Source organism: Rhinatrema bivittatum, chromosome 13, assembly GCF_901001135.1.
Source record: "Rhinatrema bivittatum chromosome 13, aRhiBiv1.1, whole genome shotgun sequence".
NCBI classification, from domain to species: domain Eukaryota; kingdom Metazoa; phylum Chordata; class Amphibia; order Gymnophiona; family Rhinatrematidae; genus Rhinatrema; species Rhinatrema bivittatum.
The window spans coordinates 59703151-59726207 of record NC_042627.1 but is presented as its reverse complement, the minus strand read 5'-3'; the positions used below and the strand labels follow the sequence as shown (position 1 = coordinate 59726207).

General features: G+C 42.1%; 1 protein-coding gene across 4 annotated transcripts in view; it reads right to left on the bottom strand.

The window, feature by feature from the left end:
• Nucleotides 1–21878, bottom strand: part of LOC115075157 (transient receptor potential cation channel subfamily M member 7-like) — a 251239-nt gene extending 229361 nt beyond the window's left edge. For all 4 annotated transcript variants that reach the window (XM_029575380.1, XM_029575377.1, XM_029575378.1 and 1 more), the window contains exon 1: nt 21638–21878. Coding sequence is in view for 3 of the 4 variants with exons in the window: in XM_029575377.1 (XP_029431237.1) it covers nt 21638–21640 (3 nt within the window). In the remaining variant the exon portion in view is untranslated. The remainder of the gene's footprint in view (nt 1–21637) is intronic.
• Between the last annotated feature and the right edge of the window lie 1179 nt (nt 21879–23057).

Genomic DNA, 23057 nt, shown 5'->3' with positions numbered 1-23057 from the left:
TCTTTCAAAAAATTTTTAAACATCTCCCAAGGAGATAAAAGCAGAGTTATAGGAAAATTTAGAATTCTCATATTTCTAGATCTTAAATGTTCTATATGTTCGATTTCCTTCTGCATCATAATACTATCATGTATAAATACATTCTCCAAGTTCTGAATTAGTTGGATCTTGTTTGTCAAGGCCAATATTTTTTCCTCATGTTTATCCACTTTTTTTTTTTTACCTGATCATCAATTAAACTATTAACATGAATAGCAGTCAACAAGGATTCATTCATTCTGATGATATTATTGTCAAGCTTTGATATCATTCTACCAAGATCAGCCATAGTAACATTGTCCAGTACAACCTCTGGGCTAATGTTACTTTATAAGTCAGCTGGGAGCTTTAATTGCACTTCACTTATACCAGAAGATATTATATTTTCAGTCCAACGTGGTACAATTTGTAGTTTTACATCTGTACCTCCCTGAGCTGCTCCTACCAGTTTACTCGATGTTCCGGGAGACGTTAACACAGTCGGCTGTGGTGGGGGTGTATGTCCTTCGCCAGGACTAAGGGAGATTAAAGACATACCTCCCAAACTGTCCTCTTTTGGTCGTCTCCAACACTCTCACAACGTGTTGGTCCATTGGGCCAGTGCGTTGTTGCTGCACAGGAGAGGAGGTGGTGATTATTTTCGCCTTCCGTTTCTTGCCCATTAAAAAATGATACAAGGAGAAAAAACTTCAACGGGCTCCCGGCCTTCTCCGGTCTAAGCCGGTCCAAGCTGCGCACCCCTTCGGCGCACGCGGTTTAGGTGACGCGCTGCCACCCTTCCACAGATTTTGTAGTCTGTAGGGACGTCCTCAGCTGACGTCACACAGCTGCGACTCAAGTTTATCCTGCACAAGATATCTTTCTTAGGTTTACCGGGTTGTAAAAGCACAGGGAGGGCAGCGACCTCCTCCCTTCTGTCAGTTCTCTCTGTGGCACACAAGGAGGGTGAACCCCTCCTCCCTTCTCCTTCGCTCACTCCCCCGGCACCAAAGTTTTTAAACCAAGAAACACAATTGTCAACAGGATTTTAAGTGAGAAGATGGCAAAATTCTCAGAGGATGTGCAAAACATGATTAAATGCAGTTAAAAGGCAGCAACTTGAAAGTATGTAAAGCAAAGATAATCAACTCAAGTTCCCAAAGGCGCACACATTCCTAATATTCAAGGCATCCACAATAAATATTCATGGGGCACGACTGCATCAGTTCTCTTGTGCTTAATAAGGTTGATGCTGATTCCATAAGATTCAGCTTTTGGCCATACTGCTAGAGCATTGCTATGACTGGGAAGGAAGGAGACAAGGAGTCAACAACAAAAATGAATGCAAACATTTACAAAAGAAAGCTAGCCCAATAAAAACAAGTTACTTGTCAATCTTGCTTCAGTATTGCCCTTAAGTTCAACTACCATTAATATTTAAAATAAATACTGTGCATACACAGCAATAAAAAAAAAAAAAGTGTTAAAATGATAATTTTTTATGTTCATTTAATTTTTTTGCATCTGGATTAAACAAATAAAAAGGAACATGTTCAAAACAGATTTTCTGTTGAGGTCACCTTACAACGTACTGACATGCAAGATTGAATGCAGCCAGGCTAAGCAATATTTAATCCCAATCTTGATCTATTGCTTAAATCAGCAGTGCTACATGCTCCCGGAGATTGAATTGCATTTAAGTAACGAATACCATATTCTCTCTCTCAGTAAGTGATCATGATTCTTTCATACCTCCATGTTTTCAAAAGATTTTAGAACAGAAAAAGCCCTTCTAAAAATGTATTTGGAAGGATCCACTTCACACAAGCTGATAGTAAGAAATGGTTTCCAAAAGGTACATGAGAATATTTTACAATTCCTGGGCAACGATATCCCTAGGAGATATATAGCTGTCTTAATAACCCTGCAATATTTAAATATCCTTATGCCCCACATGTATTTCCAAGTTAGAAAATTAGATCTTCCACTTCCAAGTTATTCATTCTCAAACATGAGAAATATTAAAACTTAAGAGCTGTTTTCCCTTACCACCCAGGACCCTTTATATTATAAATAAAGAACCATTAGCAGACGAGCATAAGTGTCTCAAAAGAAAGCACAACTGGGACTTGTTAATTTCCAGTTTGAAGGTGAAATTGTCTCTTACCTGACAATTTTCTTTCCTAGACTCTAGGGATTTCTCCTGTCTGCAACTGGTGGAGACAGAGGACACACCTCCCTAACTTCTTACCTGATATCATGCTCACTATAAGGGAGGTGCGACTCGAGGCAGCAGCCAGTAGCCTTCTGCCCAAGTTGATCCTTGTCCAGCTGCCTTCATGTGCTTAATACTTAACAACAAAAGAATTTTAACTGAAGAGCACTCTCAATGCTCGGTGTGGTGGTGTTCTCACCTCATATGATTGAGGGGCTAACTGAACAATCGGAACTAAAGATTTGAGTGATGCCTCTGGCTTCCCCTTGCCAATATAACCAGATACCTCTGTAACATTTACTTTTTTTTTTTGGTATCTGCTCTAGGTCAAAACACAAAGAATTCCCCCACCCCACCTTTATTTTTGGGAGCTTCTTTCCTTGGACTGCTGCTCCATGAAACGGGAAGACGTAGGGCCACAACAAGGGTTTACTGCCCTCGCGTGCTCGCTTATGCCTTATGAATGGGAACCGGACTGGTCTGGCAGGAGTCGAGGAAAGAAAATCACATAAGAATTTCACCTTCCTTGAGTGTAAGGATACCCATGTGGCTACTTTGCAGGTTTCTTCCCGGAGTTACCCTGGCACATCTGCCCATGACGCCTCTTGGACTCTAGTGGAGTGCGCTTGCAACCCCGGTGGTACTGACTTCCTTTCTAGAATATATGCTGACCCAACAGCATCCTTAATCAATCCAGCTAACATTGGCTTGGAGGCCACTTCTCCTTTGCACACACTGCCATGTACTATGAACAATCTGCCCATTTTCCTAAAGGGAGTCGTCACCTGACATCCAAACAAGTTTGTGTTTTTTTTCTACCAGCAGAGTGACTGTCTGGTTCAGATGGAAGGAAGACAATATCTTTGGTAGGAAGGAGGGAACTGTTCTAAGAGAGACTTTGTTCCTTAAGAAGAATAAGTATGGATCCCTGCATGAGAATGCGTGTAGCTCCGAAATCTGTCTAGCTGATCAGATTGCTACCAAAAAGATCGCCTTCAAGGACATGTCTGAGGGAGGCCTGCTTTAATGGCTCAAACAGAAGTCCTATCAGGGATCTGAGCACTAAATTTAGGTTCCATAAGGGGACAAAACAGGGGGGGGGGGAATGTGTTTTGCCCCCTTGAGGAAGCACACAATGTCCAGCACCCTGACTGGGCCTCCAAAATATGAGATCGCTGCTACCTGTACTCTCAATGAGCTGAGGGCCAGAGCCGTGTCTAGTCACTTTTGGATAAAGCGCAAGATGTGAAGTATATCTGCCTTCCAGGGAGAACATTCCCCTGATTGGCAGCAGTTCTCAGACACCATACCCTAATGTAAGCCAATGAGGCCAAGGTTTTCCTCTCCCTCAACATAACTGAGATAACTATGGGTGAATATCCTTTTCTACTCAGATGTGCCCTTTCAAGTGCTATGCCATAAGATAGAATGGAGCCGGGTCCTCCAGAGGGTCCAGGCCTTGGCTAGCAGCCCTCACTTGACAGAAGGCACAGTGGTGGGCCCCACAGAAGTCTCTGAAGACTTGTGTATCATGCCCTCCTTGGCCAATCTGGAGCTACCAGGATTGTCAGCGTTGAATGTTGCTCTACTCTCTCCAGTGTTTTCCCTATCAGAAGTTATGGAGGGGGAGGGGGGAGGGGAACCACAGAGCAGGCCCTCGACTGACCAAGATCTGATCAGAGCGTCTTTCCCACTGGAGCCAGGCTCTCTTCTTCAACTGAAGAAATTGTTTACCTTCACATTGGCCCCTGATGCCATCAGGTCCATTATCTGCCTTCCCATTTGTTTGTAATCATGCAAAATGCTTCCAAGCCGAGTCCCCATTCGCCAGGATCCAACCTGTTTCTGCTTAGAAAGTCTGCTTTTGTTTGGTCTGTTCCTGCAATATGTGCAACTGACAGGTTTAAGTTCTGTTCTGCCCAATCACATATGTCCGCAGCTTTGAGATCTAGTGTCTGGCTGCAGGTTTCTCCTTGCCAGTTCACATATGAAGCTGCCACCGTATTATCCGAGAGGATCCCAACTGACTTGCCTTTTATTAGTGGGAGACAAGCTGCTGGTGCCAGCCTGAAGGCTTTCAACTCCAACTTGTTTGCCTAGCATGTACTTTCCTGCTCCATCCATTGTCCTTGCGCCATTTGGCCAAGGCAGTGAGCTCTCCAGTTGAAACTGCTGGCATATGTGGTTATGACGACTCACACGGATGGGAACAAGCTCATTCCTTTCAATAGGTTGATGGGTTGGGTCCACCAGCTCAGGCTGTCTCTCAGTGAGGGATGTAAGAGTATCTGACACCCGTAATCCCCTGAGGCTGGTGACCAAGTCGATAGAAGTGCCCTCTGCAGAGGATGCATATGAGCCCTGGCCCAAGGCACCAAGTCTATTGCTGATGCCATGAGTCATAACAGATGTAGGTAGTCCCAGGCTTTCGGAGCCTGCTGTCCTTGAAAGCTTAGTGTGGGAGACCAATTTCTCTGCTCTATTTTGTGTAAGGTAAACCCAGCCTTTTCCCATGTCAAACTGGCCCCCAAAAACTCCAGCAACTGGGTAGGTGTGAGGTTGCTCTTTTTGTAATGCACTACCCAACCCAGTTGTTCTAATAAATGTATTACTGCAGCTGTGGCCTGGACATTCTCCTGTGAGGATTTTGCTAGAATGAGCCAATCATCCAAATAAGGGTGTACTAGTACCCCCTTTGTCTACATAAGGTCGCTGCTACCACCACCATCACTTTGGTAGATTCTTGGTGCCGTTGTAATCCCAAATGTAAATGCCTGAAATTGAAAATGTTTGCCTAGTATGCAAAACCATAACAGCTTTTGTTGCAATACTTATAGGAATACAGAAATATGCCTCCCCCAGATACAGAGAGGATAGAAACTCATTTTACTGCAGTTATCACTGACCATAAAGTTTCCATCCAAACATGTGGGACCCTGAGACACTTAACAACTCCCTTGAGATCTAATACTGGACAGAATGACATGTCCTTTTGGGGGCCACAAAATAAATGGAGTATGTCCCTAAGCCTTATTCTTGAGCAGGTACTGGAACTATTGCTCATAGTTCTTATAACCTATTTAATGTAGATTCAATAGCTTCCTCCTTTGATGGGCAGTTGCAATGGGAAATCGTGAAGGCTTGACGAACCAGTCTCATTAATTCAGGGACGTATCCCCTCCAAATAACTTCCCGAACCCAACTGTCCGCGGTGACAAGGGTCCACTACGTGTACAGCCAACATAGGCATCTGTCTACCGGAAGAATTCCTAGAGGGACTCTTGATTGTTACTTGGGGGGGGGGGGGGGGGGTAGCTGGTTCTTGGCTCAGCAGAGGGATTATTCCTAGATATCTTGGCCCCCTGAACGGGCAGGGTGCTCTATTTTGTAAACCGCTGTACTCCTGAACCACCCAGCTTGTATCTACAATAATCCTTGAGCTGGTACTGCTTCAGGACCCTAGAGCTGGCTCATGGCTTGTCTTCCAGTAACCTCAAGGTTTTTGGATCCCCTTGGTCTTTCACAAGCTTCTTTAGCTCTTCTCCAAATAAGAGCCCCCCCTTTGAAGGGTAGTTTGACACCTCATCTGCTTACCAGTTTCTAAGCCATAGTAGCCTCCTCACTGCTATATCAGAGGCCAGTGTCTGGGAAGACATTCTAAGAAGGTCATAGAGAGTATCTGCGAGGAAGGATACGCCGGACTTGATTCGAGCTGTGACTTCCGATTCTGGTAGTTGCTGTATCCATCTCACAAGAGCTACATATCCTTTGCATACGGAGGCCTTAGGGCCAACATGTTGGTTGTAAACATCTGTCTCATTACAATCTAAATTTTTCCTATCCTTGTGGTCTTTTAAAAATGTTCCCCCTTCCACTGGAATCGTGGTCTTACAGGTCACTGCTAAGATTGATGTGTCTACTCTCAGAACCTAGGCAAACAAAACAGCAAGACTGTATGCTGTGGAAAGAAGTCTTTTATTAATATTATTAAATAAAATGCCCGACTCCGGCCGAGTTTCGCCTAATCAGCTGCATCAGGGGCTCAATTTTCTTTGTTTTGTATTTAATGCTACACAGATGTTCTATGAATTTCGAGCAGCAACATTTTTCTCTGATGATCCATACGCATCAAGATAAAAGAACTGTATTTATAGGATCTAGGGTGTCCATATATACCAATATTTGGCACTATTTGTTTCTTTCAGCCAACTCTGTCATATTGATATACATAAGAACATCTGTGAAGCATTATATACAAAACAAAGAAAACAGAGCCCCTGATGCAGCCAATTAGGCAAAACTAGACCGGAGTCGGGCATTTTATTTATTAATAAAAAAAAAAAAAAAAGACTTCTTTCCATGGCATACGGTCTTGCTATTTTGTTTGCCTTCGCTACGTTGGACCGTCTTCGTTTGTTTTATTGGACCTACTCTCAGAACCTTCAAGAGGCTATATTTCATATCTTGGGGTAGAAGATATTTTTTCTAGCATCTTGGTAGCTCAAAGAATCCTGGGGTACCTCCCATTCCTCCATTATTTCCTTCAGTGCTGAATACAGTGGGGAAAGTTTGGGGGGCTTACATCTTGCATGCAGGATGGGATCCCCTTCCACCCAAGTCTCTTCGTTAGGATCAGAGATCTTAAGTGCTGCTAAAGTACCTAAATTAGAGCAGGTAGTTCCTCTTTATGAAATAATGAACCACCAAGAAATACTCCTCCTCAGAAGACCATTCCCCTTCTTGCCTGAATCCAGGCCTACTGAGGATCTCCCACCCCGATTCTTGCATGAGAATTTTGCTAGGTGGACCTGGCTACTCTAGCCAGTTTATGAGATGGTCCAACCAACTCCCTGAGGGGAAGGCCCTGGTCCTTTGTTTGCTTGCACAATCTCGAAGGCTTGATGCACAAGTAAAAATTTCAACTGAAAAGGAACCTGGGGGGCCTTACCCCCAGGTTCTGGTAAAGCGACTGCCTTATTCTGCTTGCTTCCCGATAAAGATACTGAGGAGAGCCCTGAGGCCTCTAGGGATTGCACAATGCTGTAGATTCCCTTCTACCACTTCCATATCCTTTATCTGGTGGGTATCTGGCTCTTCCTGCCCCCCAGCGAAGGAGAGGTCTGGGGACCTGCCTCCTATACCCCTGGGTCTGAGTCACACAGGGTAAATTGAGCTGGCCACCATACAGACTCTTGGTCCTACAGGCCACGCATTGTCTTCCTCTATTCATCCTCTGCCTAAGCGCTGGCACCGCTTGAATCCCCAGGGGCAGATGAACACTAAGTATCAGACCTCAGCCCTCTCTGCAGTCTCCTATCCTTTTTCTGCAACATGGCTATTGGCAGGAACACAGCCTGACGCCAGCACAGCTCTTTTCTGTGCCACATTTGTCCATGGGAACACGGCCTATCACCAGTGCTGCCGGTCTGTCAGCGAGAATGCGGCCTCTGACCTGGAGCAACTGTTGGCGGGAATATGGCCTACCCTACACTGGCAACCCAGTTGTGGGCCTGTGGCACAGGTGGCCTAGAGTCCTGACACTTTGATAGGGATACTACCTACCTTCAACACCACAACCTATCTTGGCGATTGCTACGGGTGTCCCTGCTGCCCCCAACTTCTTCCCTCTACCAATACAGTGGGGGCACCGCTCCTTTTGAGCTTACCTTTCTTGTAGGGGCCCAATCAAGGGGTTCTCTGCAGGGAGGGAGCATCACAGGAAGCACTTTCTGGAATTTGAGCCTAACCCCCTGTTCCCATCTTCCTTTAGGGAGGAGCAACCCCCCTAAGGGAGATGCACCAGGATCCCTTAGGGAGCTGGGAGCACTACCTGAGGGGCTCCACAGAGAGTCCAGAGGGATACAGGATCTCAGGCATAAGTTAACTGTGGGAGACCTTGTGAGGAATCCCCAGTGCCCTGAGAACTGGCAACCAGAACAGGCCCAACCTGAACAATGAATCTGGTCCACACTGCTGGAGACAGAGAACTACTGGTGCTACCTCAAGCCACACCTCCCTTATAGTGAAAATGGCATCATATAAGAAGTCAGGGAGGTATGTCCTCTGTCTCCTCCAGCTGTGGACAGGAGAAATCCTTAGAGCCAAGACTGGTCTAGCAGGAGATAAGGAATGTGAGATTTACAGAACTCATATGCTGGATGTGTATGTGGAGACAAAAGTCACTGGAAATCAAAGAGACACAAATTGACTGGAAACATACTGAAAATCACTTGCTCCATGAATCAAACACTGATACCGCATTATTTTTATTAGTGAATATATGGTATATACAAGTATTAAACAAAATAGAATGTTGATTGCTGCCAGATCAAGTGTTTGTCAATAAACTTTATATTATAGATAGTCCCACACTACTTAAATACAGGTTTCCATGAATATTGCTACTACTTAAATACAGGTTTCCATGAATATTGCTGTTCTAATAATATTAGCCATACCAATCTCTCTGTATAATCTTTAGTATTAGGAAAGAATAACTTCCTTGGGAAAGCCACAGGACCTGATCAGGCTTGTGTGTAGTGAGCCTCTGGACACTTGGCAAAAGCATATAGAGTGGAGAGCAGCCCCAACCCAACTGAGATCATTTATTTGGGCTTTGGAAAAAAAAAAGTTGTGAATCTAATGCCAGTAGATTTAGGAACTACATGAACAGTAGCCTTATAATAAATCATTTCCTTACCCTATCAAAACAATTCTAAAGCCATTACCTGACATCAGGTACAGAATTAGCAGCCCTTTGGAAGTACATACAAAAAAAAACAACCACCCACCATAACCAGATTTGTTCAATGACACAAAAAAAAAAAGAGAGGAAATGGAGCTACCACTCAGCAGACAATCATTTAAAAACACAAACAAGTCATTTGTTTTTAATATAGGGTTGAAAGATGGCAGCCTTCATGAGGTCCACATCATTAAGGGGGTCATTTCTCAAGCTGCGATATTTTATTGTGGAAAGGGTAAATTATCAAGGGGGGGGGCATTCCCATGATATTCCCCCACATAACATACTGTGGCAATTTTGCTGCAATATTTTTTTTAATGCAGAAAAAAAAAAAACCCATGATAAAAAAAAAATACTGCCGCAAAACCGTGAACACATGATGGAGGCCTCCGTCATCCAAGGGCCCCATTGGTTAAAGAGCCAGGCAGCCCAAAAATGACTCCCTCCCCTGTGGGTCTTGTGTGACCCTTGCCCGCCCCCTGTTTCAAAGTGGCATGGGACCAAAAATTAAAATAAAAAGAATAAGAGCTTATGCAATGATGCCCTGTCCCCCATCCCTCAGACCCACCCCTTAGCAAAGGCAATACCCCCCCCCCCAGACAAAGCCATAATCCCTGGAGTGTATTTCATTCCATTCATTTATATTCCACTTTGAAGTGGCTGAAAGGCAGATTACATTCAGAGACTGTACATCTAGTGGCCCCCCCCCAATCCTCCCCAAGAAAAAATTCCCAGGTGGTCTGGGGAGGCACCTGAAACCCCCACCTCAAAGAAGTCGCATTGGTGGGCTAGTAGGGGCCCAGAGCACCCTCTAGTTCCAGGTCCGGTCAACACCATTTTCCAAAACGTCACTAACTGGCCACTGCCCCTATCACTTGGAGAATTGCTCCATGGTGAGGCAACACCCGAGTACTGTGTTCAGCTCAAAAGGGATCAAGTCACATTGAAAATGGTACAGAGAAGGACAGCCAAAATGATAAAAGATGACATGACTCCCAACGAGGAAAGGCTAGAGATTAGGGCTGTTTAGCTTGGAGAATTGACAGCTGAGGGGGGATATGATAGGGGTCTATAAAATCATGAGTGGAATAGAATGGGTAAACGTAAATCTGTTATTTATTCTTTCAAAAAACCTCCATGAAGTTAGTAAGTAGCATATTCAAAACAAATCTGAGAAATTTTTCTTTTACTCAATGCATATTTAAGCTCTGGAACTCATTGCCAGAAGATGTGGTTAAGGCAGATAGCATAACAGCTGGGTTTAAAAAAAGGTTTGGACAAGTTCCTGGAGGAAAAGTCAAACTGTTATTAACCCAGTAAACTTAGGGAATAGCCACTACTTATCACTGTACGATATTTGCATGGGATCTATTTACTGTCTGGAATCTAGCCAGGTACTCGTGTTCTGAATTGGAAGCTACTGAAAACAGGATAGTGGGCTTGATGGACCCTTGGTCTGACCCACTATGGAAATTCTTATATTTTTTTTTCTTAATTTTTTATTTCTGCTTATTTTAACAAATATAGACAGTAATTTTACACGTCAATGACAAGGTCTATTACAAGTAATAAACAATCAACTTTTGGCTCCAATTCCTACTAAAGAAAAGGTAGATAATTATTTATAAACAAGCCAAATATTAATTTAAACTTATATGACCATTTATAAGGAATTTAGAGATCCTAAATATTGTTTATTCTGGAGCAATTAGCGATAATATTTTCAAGGTATTGGTGAACTAAATGTTTAAATCTCTATATTACCTAACACTCATCTGAATAATTCTTAACTAGGAATACGAGCTTCAAGAAATTTTCTGAGATCTGAGGGTTCCATAAACACAAACCTCTCATTCATATATTTTACAACACATTTACAAGGAAAATATACAACCATTGTACATAATTTCTGTACATAGGGACAGGGCAACAAGAACACTTCGATTCAGCAAAAGATTTTAAAATATAATTTATTCAGCTGTTTGAAATAGAGTCCAAGACAAGTGTTCCTGGGAGATGCAATATGAATGCCCTCTATTAGTAATAAATTGCATCTCCCAGGAACACTTGTCTTGGACTCTATTTCAAACAGCTGAATAAATTATATTTTAAAATCTTTTGCTGAATCGAAGTGTTCTTGTTGCCCTGTCCCTATGTACAGAAATTATGTACATTTTAAATTCATCAGGGACATCAGTTGGAGTAAGATAAGCAGAACGACGTACCCGTTTAGAAAATACAGAGGGTGAAAATATAGCAAGAGGTGTAATAAATACAGGGGCAGCTAAAGTCACCATAGCACAAGTACCACGCCATTGAAAAGGAAGAAACTGATAGACAGAAATACCACATTGCCAGAAAACATCCATGAGAGGCTGTGAACCAAATTCTAAATATATAGCATAATAGACAGTGTCACAAGAAGAAATACATAGAAAAGGTCCAGTACCATTTTGTGAAAAACAGAAAGGAAAATGGGTAAGTGCAGTATGAAATAAAGGGCCTGAAAAAGGAGGTGGCCATGTATTAACTACAGAAGCAAAATGATGAAAGGTACAAGTCATTGAAGGTCGTATAGGAATTGCAGAAACACACCATCTGAGCCCCCAGTTTTGTTTTTTTTTAACCTCGGGGCTCATCTGTAAGAAATTTCTTCTTATTGAGTAGGCCTGGTTTTGTCAGGATACATCCACATTTTTCGTGTAAGATAAGGTTTTTCTCGATTACGGAGAAATAGTCATAAAATAAAATCTCTATCCTCCATCTTCAAGAATCTAACACACAAAGTTCCTCTTGATTCTACTTGTTCTTCCATTGATTTTTCTAGAAATTCTGTAATATTACTCAATTGTTGGGATTGATTAAACCCTTCCAACTTTTCCTTATCTTTTGTAACAATAAAAAAGATTTTTTCAATAGATGGTATTTTCTCCAGGGAGAGCTGTAGATTCTCCCCTAAAAATCTTTTGAATTGTTCCAATGGTGATATAAACTTTACATTGGGAAAATTCAAAATTCTAATATTGTTGTATCTCAAATTGTTCTCGATTACTTCAATTCTTCTGGTGTTGATCAATTCTCCTTTTATTATTTCTGTTTGAATTTCTTGCGTCTTGTTAAGCTGTTTTTCCAGAATTTCTAATTTTTCTGAATGCTTTTTCACCACAGCATACGTTGTTTTGACTTGGAGGTGTATATCAGACATTTTTGTTTCCAAATGGTTCATAGATGTTTTCAAATCCATTAAGACCAGCCAAATATTTTCTAAAGTAACTTTTTGTGTTGGTTCTACCTCAGGTCTCAGTACTCCAGGGGTAGTCTTACCAGATTGCAGGCATCGTACATGTCTCACTTCTGAGATCAATGTCATACCTTCCCCACCATTAGGTGTTGAAGTTAGGGGGTCCGGAGTCAGAATACTCCCTCCGTTGCTCTTTCCCTCCAACACCAGCGGGTCAACTCCATTCCCTCCTGCTTGTTCACCTGTCTCTTGATCATCTTTTTCATCCCCAATGTAATGCGGTGTTTCCACGCCTTCTGTGATCTCCACCGCATTCGAATCAGAGTTTAGGGCAGGGTTAGGTGGGTCCGGTGTTATAGGTGCACCGGGGCTAAGAGAGATGGGATGTTCCTGAGGTGTCAATGTCTGCTCCTGACTAACACCCACTGCAGAAACTTCTCCTGGTGTAATTACGTTTAGAGGAGAGAGAAACCCTTCTATCAATGGCTGAGATAGGGCAAGGCTAGTAGCAGTCGGGGTCTCTGGGCGTAGTCTGCCCTCATTACATTATTTCATATAAAAGAACATACCTTATAACAAAGGCTATATTTACTAAGGGTTCTCTGTTACTGTGAGGCAATGTCAAAAACTCCTGGCCAGTGACAAATCCAACCACACACAACTCTCAGTTCACTTGCTGTCATCACTCTTAATCATATTATATATTTTTGAGTATCATACCTCCCAAACACACACACCTGATATTTTTATCATTAAAGAAGCTGTCTTGCATATTTTAAGATTCATGGAGCACGATATATTTTTAGGCATCACAGCATCAAATGGCACCAAATGTACTCTCGCTTTTTCATCAATCTTAGTACATATCTCCTCCTCCTCTTCCCCACCTGAGAAGATCTGTGGTGTAGGCGATCCAGATTTGGATCTTCCTACTATTGGGGTTGGCTGGCCCACACAATAGAAGTGGTGTACTCAGGCTGGAGAGAGAAGAAAACGGCTACTACTGTGGCAGTCAAGAGTACATTTCAGAAGAGGCGCACCCTGCAGCACTCAGATCAGAGAAGGTTCCTTCTGCTTCTCGAGCATGCCACCTGAGGAATGGAGACAGAGACCATGTGCTAAAAGAGAAGAAAAATAAAAAAGTAAACTCCTTTCCATTTCAAACATGGTTACATGTTTCTAACACTATAAAATCTTTGGAGGCTGGTTGAAGGGCATTAAATGAATTTAAGTTATAAGTATCTTTCACTAATAAGCTATAACTAAAACAAATACACAAAACAAAAATATACACTACATGACTTCTGGTCTTCATACTGTGAAGTCCAAATATTTCATTTAAATATTGTCCTGATTCTAACACTATTGCAAATTTTGGAAAACTTAAAAAAAAAAAAAAAAAAAAGTTAAGGCATTCCAGTAAGTGGTTGGATAGTGGCAAGAGACTTATGTTTTGTTTTTAGTGATATATGGAAGTAATTTTATTTCTATGTTTTTATTGTGAACCATTTAGCTTGACATTGTTATTACAGGCAGAACACAAATGAAATAAAAATACAATCTGCCATTCCTGTTTCCTTGTGTTTCTCCTGGTAATTTTGCCTATACTCCTTTTATTTTAACTTGTCTCTTATGTCTTATAAATGCTATATTTGTTTTCTTCTTTGGTGATCCACTGTGTTCTATTTATTTTTTCCTAACATGAAAGCCATACAAGTTAGTTTGCATTTCAATACTGGCTTTTAGTGCTGTCCATAGATCCTCAGTACCTTTTAGGTCCTTAACATAATCTTACATTTTCTTAGTCGACTCTTCTAAAGGAATGGATGCTTGTTCTAGTAAAGCCCGTAAATAGCCCGTTACCGTAAATAGCCCGTTACCGTTTAAATCTAATGCTTGTAATTCTCAATACTCTCTGCACTATGTATTTACTCTCTCCCGTTTCCCCTCCCTGTTGATTGTACTTTCAGCCTATTAGTTGCAATGTGAACCGGTATGATGTTTGCATACTAATGCCGGTATATAAAAGCTTCAAATAAATAAATAAATAAATAAAGCTTGGTTATGATTCACTGATTACACCATATGATCACTAGACCTCCAGGTTGTCCCCTATCTTAACTGCAGTGACATTGTCTGTTTGTCAATACCATGTTCAGTGACTTCTCACCATGAATGGGCTCCTCAACTAGTTGCTTTAAAAAAAAAAAAGGACAGTGGCTATATGAGAAAAGATTCCATCAAGGTCTAATTTTAAAAGTATGTTGGTATGCTAAGGAAAAAAGACCACCTACTGCAATCAGAAGAGCTTATTTAAGCTGAAGGACTACATAAAAATCCTTTATTGTATTGTATGCCATTAACTACTGGAATGAAGCCTGCTCTATGGTGTCTTAAAAGTGAAGATTAAAATTAGCATCATCCTCTGCTAACTTTAGTGCACTATTAAAACATCTTATAAAGCTGATATCTTAATACTTTGGCATGGTATCTATACTAGGATGATACAATGATGAACTATGGTAAAAAGCAAGGACAGCATTAAACGCATTACCATTTGCTGAGTAGGTAGCATTTAAAGGTACCAATACAATTGAAACTAGACATGCTGTAGGAATTAAAAGGAAGTACTGGCTCTACCCGAGTGTTTAACCTTTTTCAGCCCAAGGCACACTTACATAAACCAAAAAAAAAAAAAAAAAAGATTCATGGCACACCAGACCCCCGCCCCACACCTCACTGGCCCCAGCACATTATTAATATGCTCTTGGCCTCCTCCAATTGCCACCAGCAGCAGGGCCAGTGCAAGAGTCTGTAGCGTCCCAGGCAGACTAATCTAATATTGCCCCACACCCCCAAAACCCTCCCTGAGTTAAAAATACCCCTCTTACAGTGATATACAGTGTGCCTGTTTGCAGATAATATGAGCATATATCCAACACAGCAGACATGCCAGAGGGAATGTAAAAAGATGAAAGAAAACTATTAAAAAAATGGAACATGAAAGACTGGCAACTATGCTTCAAAATTAAAAAAAAAAAAAAAAGCTAAATCCTCTACTTAAGGAGTACAAACCCAAGGGTCAAACAACATCTAGGAGAGGAAAAAACTAATAAATTGTCAAAGACTAGGAGGTCATCACTATTGACCTCAAGGCAGCCAATTAATCAGGACCACACAGTAAAATGTGCGGGAGAGCCAGCGCTCAGAGGCAAGCGCTCACTCTCGCAACGTGCGCTCAGGCACCTCTCCTGGGCGCGTGATTCGCTATTTAAATCAGGGCCCGCACTAATAAGGAGGCACTAGGGACACTAGTGCGTCTCTAGCGCCTCTTTATTGGCGGAAGCAGCGGCTGTCAGCGGGTCTAACAGCAGACACTTAATTTTACCGATGTCGGTTGTCGAACCTGCTGACAGCCATGGGTTCGGAAAACAGACACCAGCAAAATGGAGCATCCATTTTCCAACCCACGGGCAGATTATTTTTTTTTTTTGGGGCCTCCGACTTAATATTGCTATGATATTAAGTCGGAGGGTGTACAGAAAAGCAGTTTTTTCTGTTTTTCTGTACACTTAACTCCTGCGGGTGAATGCCTAATAGGTTCATCAACATGCATTTGCATGTGATGAGCACTACTAGTTTTTTTTTTGGGGGGGGGGGGGGGTTGGCCGTGCGTTTTCCACGCGCTATTACCCCTTACTGTATTTGGGGTAATAATAGCACATCAAAAACGCGCGTCCAAACGGGGGGGGGGGGGGGGTAACGGTGCGCTCGGCCGAGCATACCATTCTGTATTGGCTTGTATGTGATCAAGCAGTTAAGAAAGCTAATATACTAGGGTGTTTAAGGAGAAGGATCAACAGTACAGGAATGTAACATTACAAATATGATACAAACATTCAAATATTTAGCAACTTTCAATTCTCAGAAACAGTAGATGAGGATGGAAAAAGAAACTGGCCCAGTCTGTCCAGTTATTCCCATCCACACTTCAAAAATATATCCCAGCTGCAGTTTGGAGGCTTGTAGGATCTCACACCTTACCTAAGTCAATTTTTGTTTTCCTCCTCATGGTTCTCTATATTCCTGGATAGCTGAGGATACAACATCTCATGCAATTCCTTCTCCCAACCCCATGTCTTATCACCAAGCTTACACAATATAAAAATAAAAATATCAAAACTGAATATCCAGCTTCCTAGGTCCTCATGCTGGATGGTATTAGTCACCAACAATCTACCAGCAGCAAGCCAGCTGGTTTGATAATAACTCCATGGCCTGCGGTGTAATTAGATCATGCTTCCTTGCTGGATAATATCTGGCCATTCCCAACCTGCTAGTATTAACAGGTAGATTTTAAGGAGTTGTATCTTTTTGGTACCAAACAAGTTACACCATGGCCTGCTGAAAAAGAGTGGAATTTAAATAAAACAAAGCACAAATCTGGGAAGAGAGAGAGAGAGAAAAAAAAACTAAAAGAATGTAATATAAATCTGAATCATTTGCACACACAAAGGACATTTTCTAATATCCCCTTTCACCTCAATAAGATAGCCAGAAGGTAATATTTCCAAAGAACAAAAAGCTCAAAGATCAGAAGATCATTATTTGAAACTAAAGAAAGACCTTTATCAATATGTAATTTCTAATTGTTTTTAAACTGTTCAGTTAACTATCTGACTATGTTACCCTAAGTTTTTCGTTTTACATTCATGGTTCCTTGTATCGCCTTTTTGGCATGTTCTTTGTTCACCGGTTTGATTTGTATCTAATGCAAGAAGATTGGTATATAAAAACTAAAAATAAATAAATAAGAAAATAACTTTCATCAAGAGGGTGGTGGACACCTAGGAATTGTGATTGTTTTATTGTACTTTGAGGTTTGTGCTTAAATAAGGCACTGTGTAAGTCCAACATTTTCTATTATCTTCTGGAGTTGGAAACATAGACGGTATTGGCAGATAAGGAGCGTATGGGCCACCCAGTCTGCTCATGTTTGCCTGCCTACTGTGCTGTCACTGCTCTTATTCAGTCTGTGGACTCTTCTTCCCTTTCCCCACTGCTAAGGTTCTTTTGTGTCTGTCCCAGGCTTGACTTCTATTACTGTTTTGGCTCCTATAACCTCTGCTGGAACTTAGATTGTGAGCCCTCTGGGGACAGAGAAACACAGTACCTGAATGTAATCTGCTTTCAAGTGACAGAAAAAGCAGAATATAAATCAAATAGATTGTTACGTCTTGCATAACATCACTCACACCTGTCACATTTAATACATCCAGAAAATGGAAACTGACACAGAACTGTGAAAGCTTTCACCTCTAGGTCACCAGTTTAGATCAGCTCAAGTCAGTGGTCACTATCTGTCCAGTTCCCAGAACAAAATCAGTACCACAATTTGGTTCTAACCAGCATCATTGTTGGCAGTTTCAGCAGCAAGACTAAGGACTGCCTGAAGAATGAATTACCCTTTAGTCTTAGAAGTGACCTATCCAGGGCTGCACTGAAGCACAGGACTGTGCCTTAGCTATCATGTGGCTAAAGAAGAAGGACTCTGGGTTTCATTGCTATCAATCCAGCATTAAATTTGCTAGAAATAGTGCAGTATGTATTACTACAAAAACAATTAAAACATTTTGAAATCTGAAACTGGGAAAATGTTTGAAAGGAAAAATCAAGATGGACAGGGTACTTGATTTATCAGAAAAAAAAAAAAAAAAAAAAGACCTCAGTAGCCTAGAAGAATAAAATTACGTGATTTGGGAATGGCCATAGACTTACAGCTGCCCATGCATACAGGCATCAAGCAAGGCCTATAATTCTTGACCTTACTGTTGGAAATGTACTTGAGGGAGTAGTGAGTTGCGGAGTTGAAATATCTGCTTTGCCACCTTCTCTCTCAGACCTCAAGAAGGTCCCTTTATAACTCTAGATGGCACAGTATCAGTACTACAGTTTGTTAAACTAAGACTTCCCATTTCAGAATTTGTCAAGCAATACAGAGGCATTGAACATAATGTGGACGATTAAAATTAAATAAACATTTTACACCAACTTAAATTTAAATGTTTTAACCCACTCTTCCAAAATAATTTTTGCCCACCGCAGTGTAAAACAGAAAACATATAATATCAGTCAAAAAGAGACAAAATGAATACAAACTATACAAGGGGTTGACAGAAAAGGCTGGTAACTTCCCTAAACCAAGAGCAGCTAGGAAATTTAATAAATTAAAGAGCCTTCTTTATGAGGCAAACCCAAGTTTATCTGGCAGACAAATGCTTGGCAAAACAATCAGGCTTTGACATACAGAAAAAGGATCTGAGGGAGGATTTGGGGAGCAATTGCTGCAATGATGGAAAGGATAAATGTGCCCAAGTAGAAGAAAAGAGTATGGCCAAGTACATAAAGAGATCAAGTAAGCTGGAATATTCTCCCTATTGACTGGGAGCCAGTGAAAATTCTCCAGCACTAGCAATATCCTATCCCAGTAACCGCAGTCCCAAATCACTCAGGCAGCTGAATTGTGAACCAGCAGATAAGCCTTAGTTGAGTATCCTAGATAAACTGCATTATCTTCTTTTGACTAGTGTATCACCAGTGCCTACATAATCAGTACTAGGTGTTTATATGTATTTCAAGCTAAAATTGGCCAAAGAACCCATGCCATTTTTCTGCCATTTTAAAATAAGACATACAAGCAAAATATCTGAATTCTGAGAAATTGTTTCATCTAAAAATACCTACAACCAGTACAGCATAATGTATTTTCCAAAATTACAGGTAACATATTAGATGACAGCAGATTAGCACCAGGGCTGTCCTTGGGTGGAAGCACGGGCAAATCAAGGTAATCACCCCAGGTCCTGTGCTGACATGGTATCCCCACACCCAACATCACTTCTGGAGAACCAATGGGGCAGGAGCAGTCCACCAACCTCCCACTGCTACTTAGATTGCTCTCTCTTTCTCATCCATGCTCTCTCCTGTGGGGCTATTGTTTACAGAGCTACAACCTGGACAACGCTTCCGTGTTCACGGCCGCTATTAGCCCTTCGTTCTCCACTGCTACAGCATCTCCTGCCAGCCCCCTCCAGTTGTCTACTACAAATGAATTATGGGCCAACAGAACCTTGCTTTCCATCAGTTCCTGGCTAAAACAAAACATGTGAAAAGAAAAAAAACACAACCCACATGGACAGGCTAGTGTTGAAGCCAGAAGAGCTGCCAAAGCATCCAAGTCCTTTAAAAAAACAGCAAACAAGGGTCTTGGCTACTAATTGAGTGGTTGCCCCCATTCTCTGCTCCTTAATCTCAGAAGATTTGACCTCCCACTTTTCAACCGCTGAGGGGGAGGAGTAGATTACCCCCCCCCCTTCAAACTCTAGAAGGGGTCCTGCTTGGGTAGATTCACCCTAGGGTCTGCAGCTCCCAGGGTAAGCTCTGATTAACACCAATTGGCCCATCTAAATCACTTTTATTGCCTTACTCTGAGTCTCTACTCTCTGGATGGAAGAACATGAAAATCCCTATACTTAATTCAATACCTTTCCTCCTATCTCATGTTTTTACCACCAAGACTTATAATAATCTAAACATCTATCACGGCTGACCCTAGAAGGGTCAGAGCATATCAGTCTGTCTGAGGTCTCTCGCCCTCACTCATGCATTGTTTCTTACCCCTCCCCCATCTCTCCTTTCTCCCCCACTGTCTCCCAGTGCAATATTCTCCCACTGGCAAGACACCTTTGCCCACCTCCTCCTCTCCTGGCTTCAATCTGAAGCCTGAACATGCAGACCAGCAGAGAACATGGGACCCAGAGTGTTCAGATTTTAGCCTGAAGCTGGCAGGCACAGATAAGTGCTGGTCCCCTCCTGTCAGCGAAAATGAGTAGATCAAAGCAAAAGGTCTAAGGGCAGTTGCCCCGATGCACCAAATTTTAGAAACAGCTCCACCTACTGTCATCAACCCCTCAATTTCTGGACAGGTGTAGCCTGCTGATTCCAATGTGGCTGCCCCATGGCCAGTGGTGTCACTAAGTTGTGCTTCTTTTATCTATTATTCCTCTTCTCCTTATCACCTCTTCCCTTTGCTTCCAAAGAGGTTGTAGGAAATACTGCAACCTCCCAATCCTGTCACTACCACTACAGTCTATGTACTAAGCATTTTCCCCATAGACACAAAATGGGAAAAACCCTAAAATACATCCAGCCTTATATCTCTCCCAAGCATACTTGAATTCTGTCACCATACTGGTTTTCACCACTTCTGCTGATAGGTTAATAAAAGACAATTTCTTCAAAAATAAATTGTGTGTATGAAGTGAATATGCAAACTGAACCAAAAGTGCTAGGTTAGAATTTTATCAGCTAAAACAAAAATGATTGAAATTCCTCTTATAAAAAAAAAAAAAAAAAAAAAGATTTAAAAGATTGTTTTCATTCCAGTAGATATATATAATTTCTCTTTTATTTAAGGGCTCCTCCTTCTTAGCTCCACACATCATCCTAAGTGCCATGACAGATGTACCAATAGCATGAAATGAAGAATGACCTCAAAAGACAAACGATTTAAAAATAAGAGGTGTGCTCACAGCAAATGTTAACTTTTATTTAAAAACAGGAAGAAAATGCAAGAAATAACATGTAACAGTGCTACTACTTTAAACTTTAGCTTAATATTTAAGTTAAAAGAAAATCTAAGCTGTATGTAAAAATTATGAGACATCACCACAGCAAGACCGCTATCAAAAGCTTTCATAAGTCTAGTTTTAAACACTTCACAACACAACCAGTTTGAGAAAGCAAACTCATCCACTTGCATCTGCCTTCTCGCAGCCTATGGGTAACGTGGGTGCAATGCTGCACTTAGTAGAAGGAACAGCAGCAGCAGGCACAAAGGCAACCAAATGACAGCGCCAACAAATTCTTCCCGAGAACACATTCAAAGCACTTTTCAGTTCAGTATTGCTTTGATCAAATAGACTATGGCGTAAATGTTCTCTTTCCTTAACCAAGCTACAAAAGGTCACCCTCGTGGAGATCTAGTTTTGCTTTGCAAGACAGCCGGTCTCCAAGCAGCTGTCCCCCTCTCACAGAAGACAACACACGAATTCTGCTTTCCTAATCACAACCCCTAAAGTAGCGGCTGTGTCCTTGTCGCGGAGGCGTCCTAGGAAAGGAAGCGGTTGGGCGGATAAATGAAGGGGGTGCGAGGGGAGCAGAGCTCTGCAGAGAAACGAGCCCGCTTGCCCTCCTCCGCCAGGTCTAAGTCCAGGTCTTCCTTCTGCCGGTGACAGACGGGCACACGCTCCTTCCTCCCTTCCCCCTCGGCGGTCTCGCGCGCTCCCTCTAGCCTCGCTCGCTCCCCATCACGCAAGCCCAGTTCAAATCGTACCGGCAGCCCGCGGCGCTGACCTACCATTCTCTTCACCGTTCAGACTCCGGAAGACCTCCCCCGGGGCTATTAGCCATCTATCGGGGCTGTTCACCAAGGGACGGATGGAACAAGCCCGATTAAACGTTTGCCAAACTACCTCCGCTCCAGCACCAGCGGAAGGTGAGTTTTTCATAATTGTGCGACTCCAGACTGGCGAAGAATGACGAACGTGCGGCTAAATGTCACATGGTGGTGACGCTATACGTAACCGTACGCCCCTGTCTGACGTGTGCGAGGGGCCTCTTTTTGTCGCTGCTGTAGGCTACGGCTCGGGCGTTACCGGGGCGACCGCTGTTACTTTTACCTGCTTTGGCATGAAGCACGCTGCCTGACAGGCATTTAAACTTTTAATTCCTCCTTGAACAGGACAGGTCTGCACACAGTGAACGTTGTGAAAGAAAGTATTTATTGAGATTTGTGTTCAAATCAGCACTGGCTTTTATAAAAGCAATTAAAATCACAATTATCTCCAAAACAAAACGTGCAATAATTAGATACAACACTTTGAGATATATTTTACCGGCTGATGACTTTTGTACAGTTGTAAATAGATAACTCTCTTTATATGGCTCAGGTGCAAACTTACAGCTAAATCAGTATAGTGCGCTCCGTCGCACTGTGGACACGTGTTTTCCCTTACCCCTTATTCAATAAGGGGCGGTAAACACGCGTCCAACCCGCTGAACCTAATAGCGCCCTCAGCATTCAAATGCATGTTGATGGTCCTATTAGGTATTCGTGCGCAATTCAGAAAGTAAAATGTGCAGCCAAGCCCGTTTCTACCGCCGGGCCTCATTTGAATACTGTATCGCTCTACCGCGGACTTTACTGAATCGGCCTGTTAGATTGTAAACCCTCTGGGGATAGGGAAATACCTACAGTACCTGAATGTAATCCGCTTTGAAGTGCAAAAAGCGGAATATAAAAATCTAAATAAATAAATGTGCCTAATTGATCAGACACTCTGGGATAATGTCTCTCCTGCTTCAGTGGTACCATGGCAATAGTAAGTAATGGGATTTCTCCGTGGACAAGCACACATTAACAGCCACACAAGTAGTGGGAACATCAGCCTGCATTGTAAAGTTCAGGCATGCTCAATTCAGCTATCAGAAAGTTCTCTTGAAGATTTCCTGAACATGCACGGCTTCCCGCTCAACTGGAAATTGTTATATTCGCTTCAGTTTTCTTCCGGCCGCTTCAGCAAACAGGTTTTTGCTCAACTCTTCACAATGTTGACGAAAAAAGGCCAATTTCCTTTGGAGGCTTTCAATAAGTTCAAATGGAAAATGCCCTCAAGAAACAAACATTAAATTTGTTTCCGCTGCCTCTGGGAAGACCAAGACTCTTCAAAATGTAAGCCATGCAGAAGCATGTCACTGAGAGCGGAATGTATAGAGAG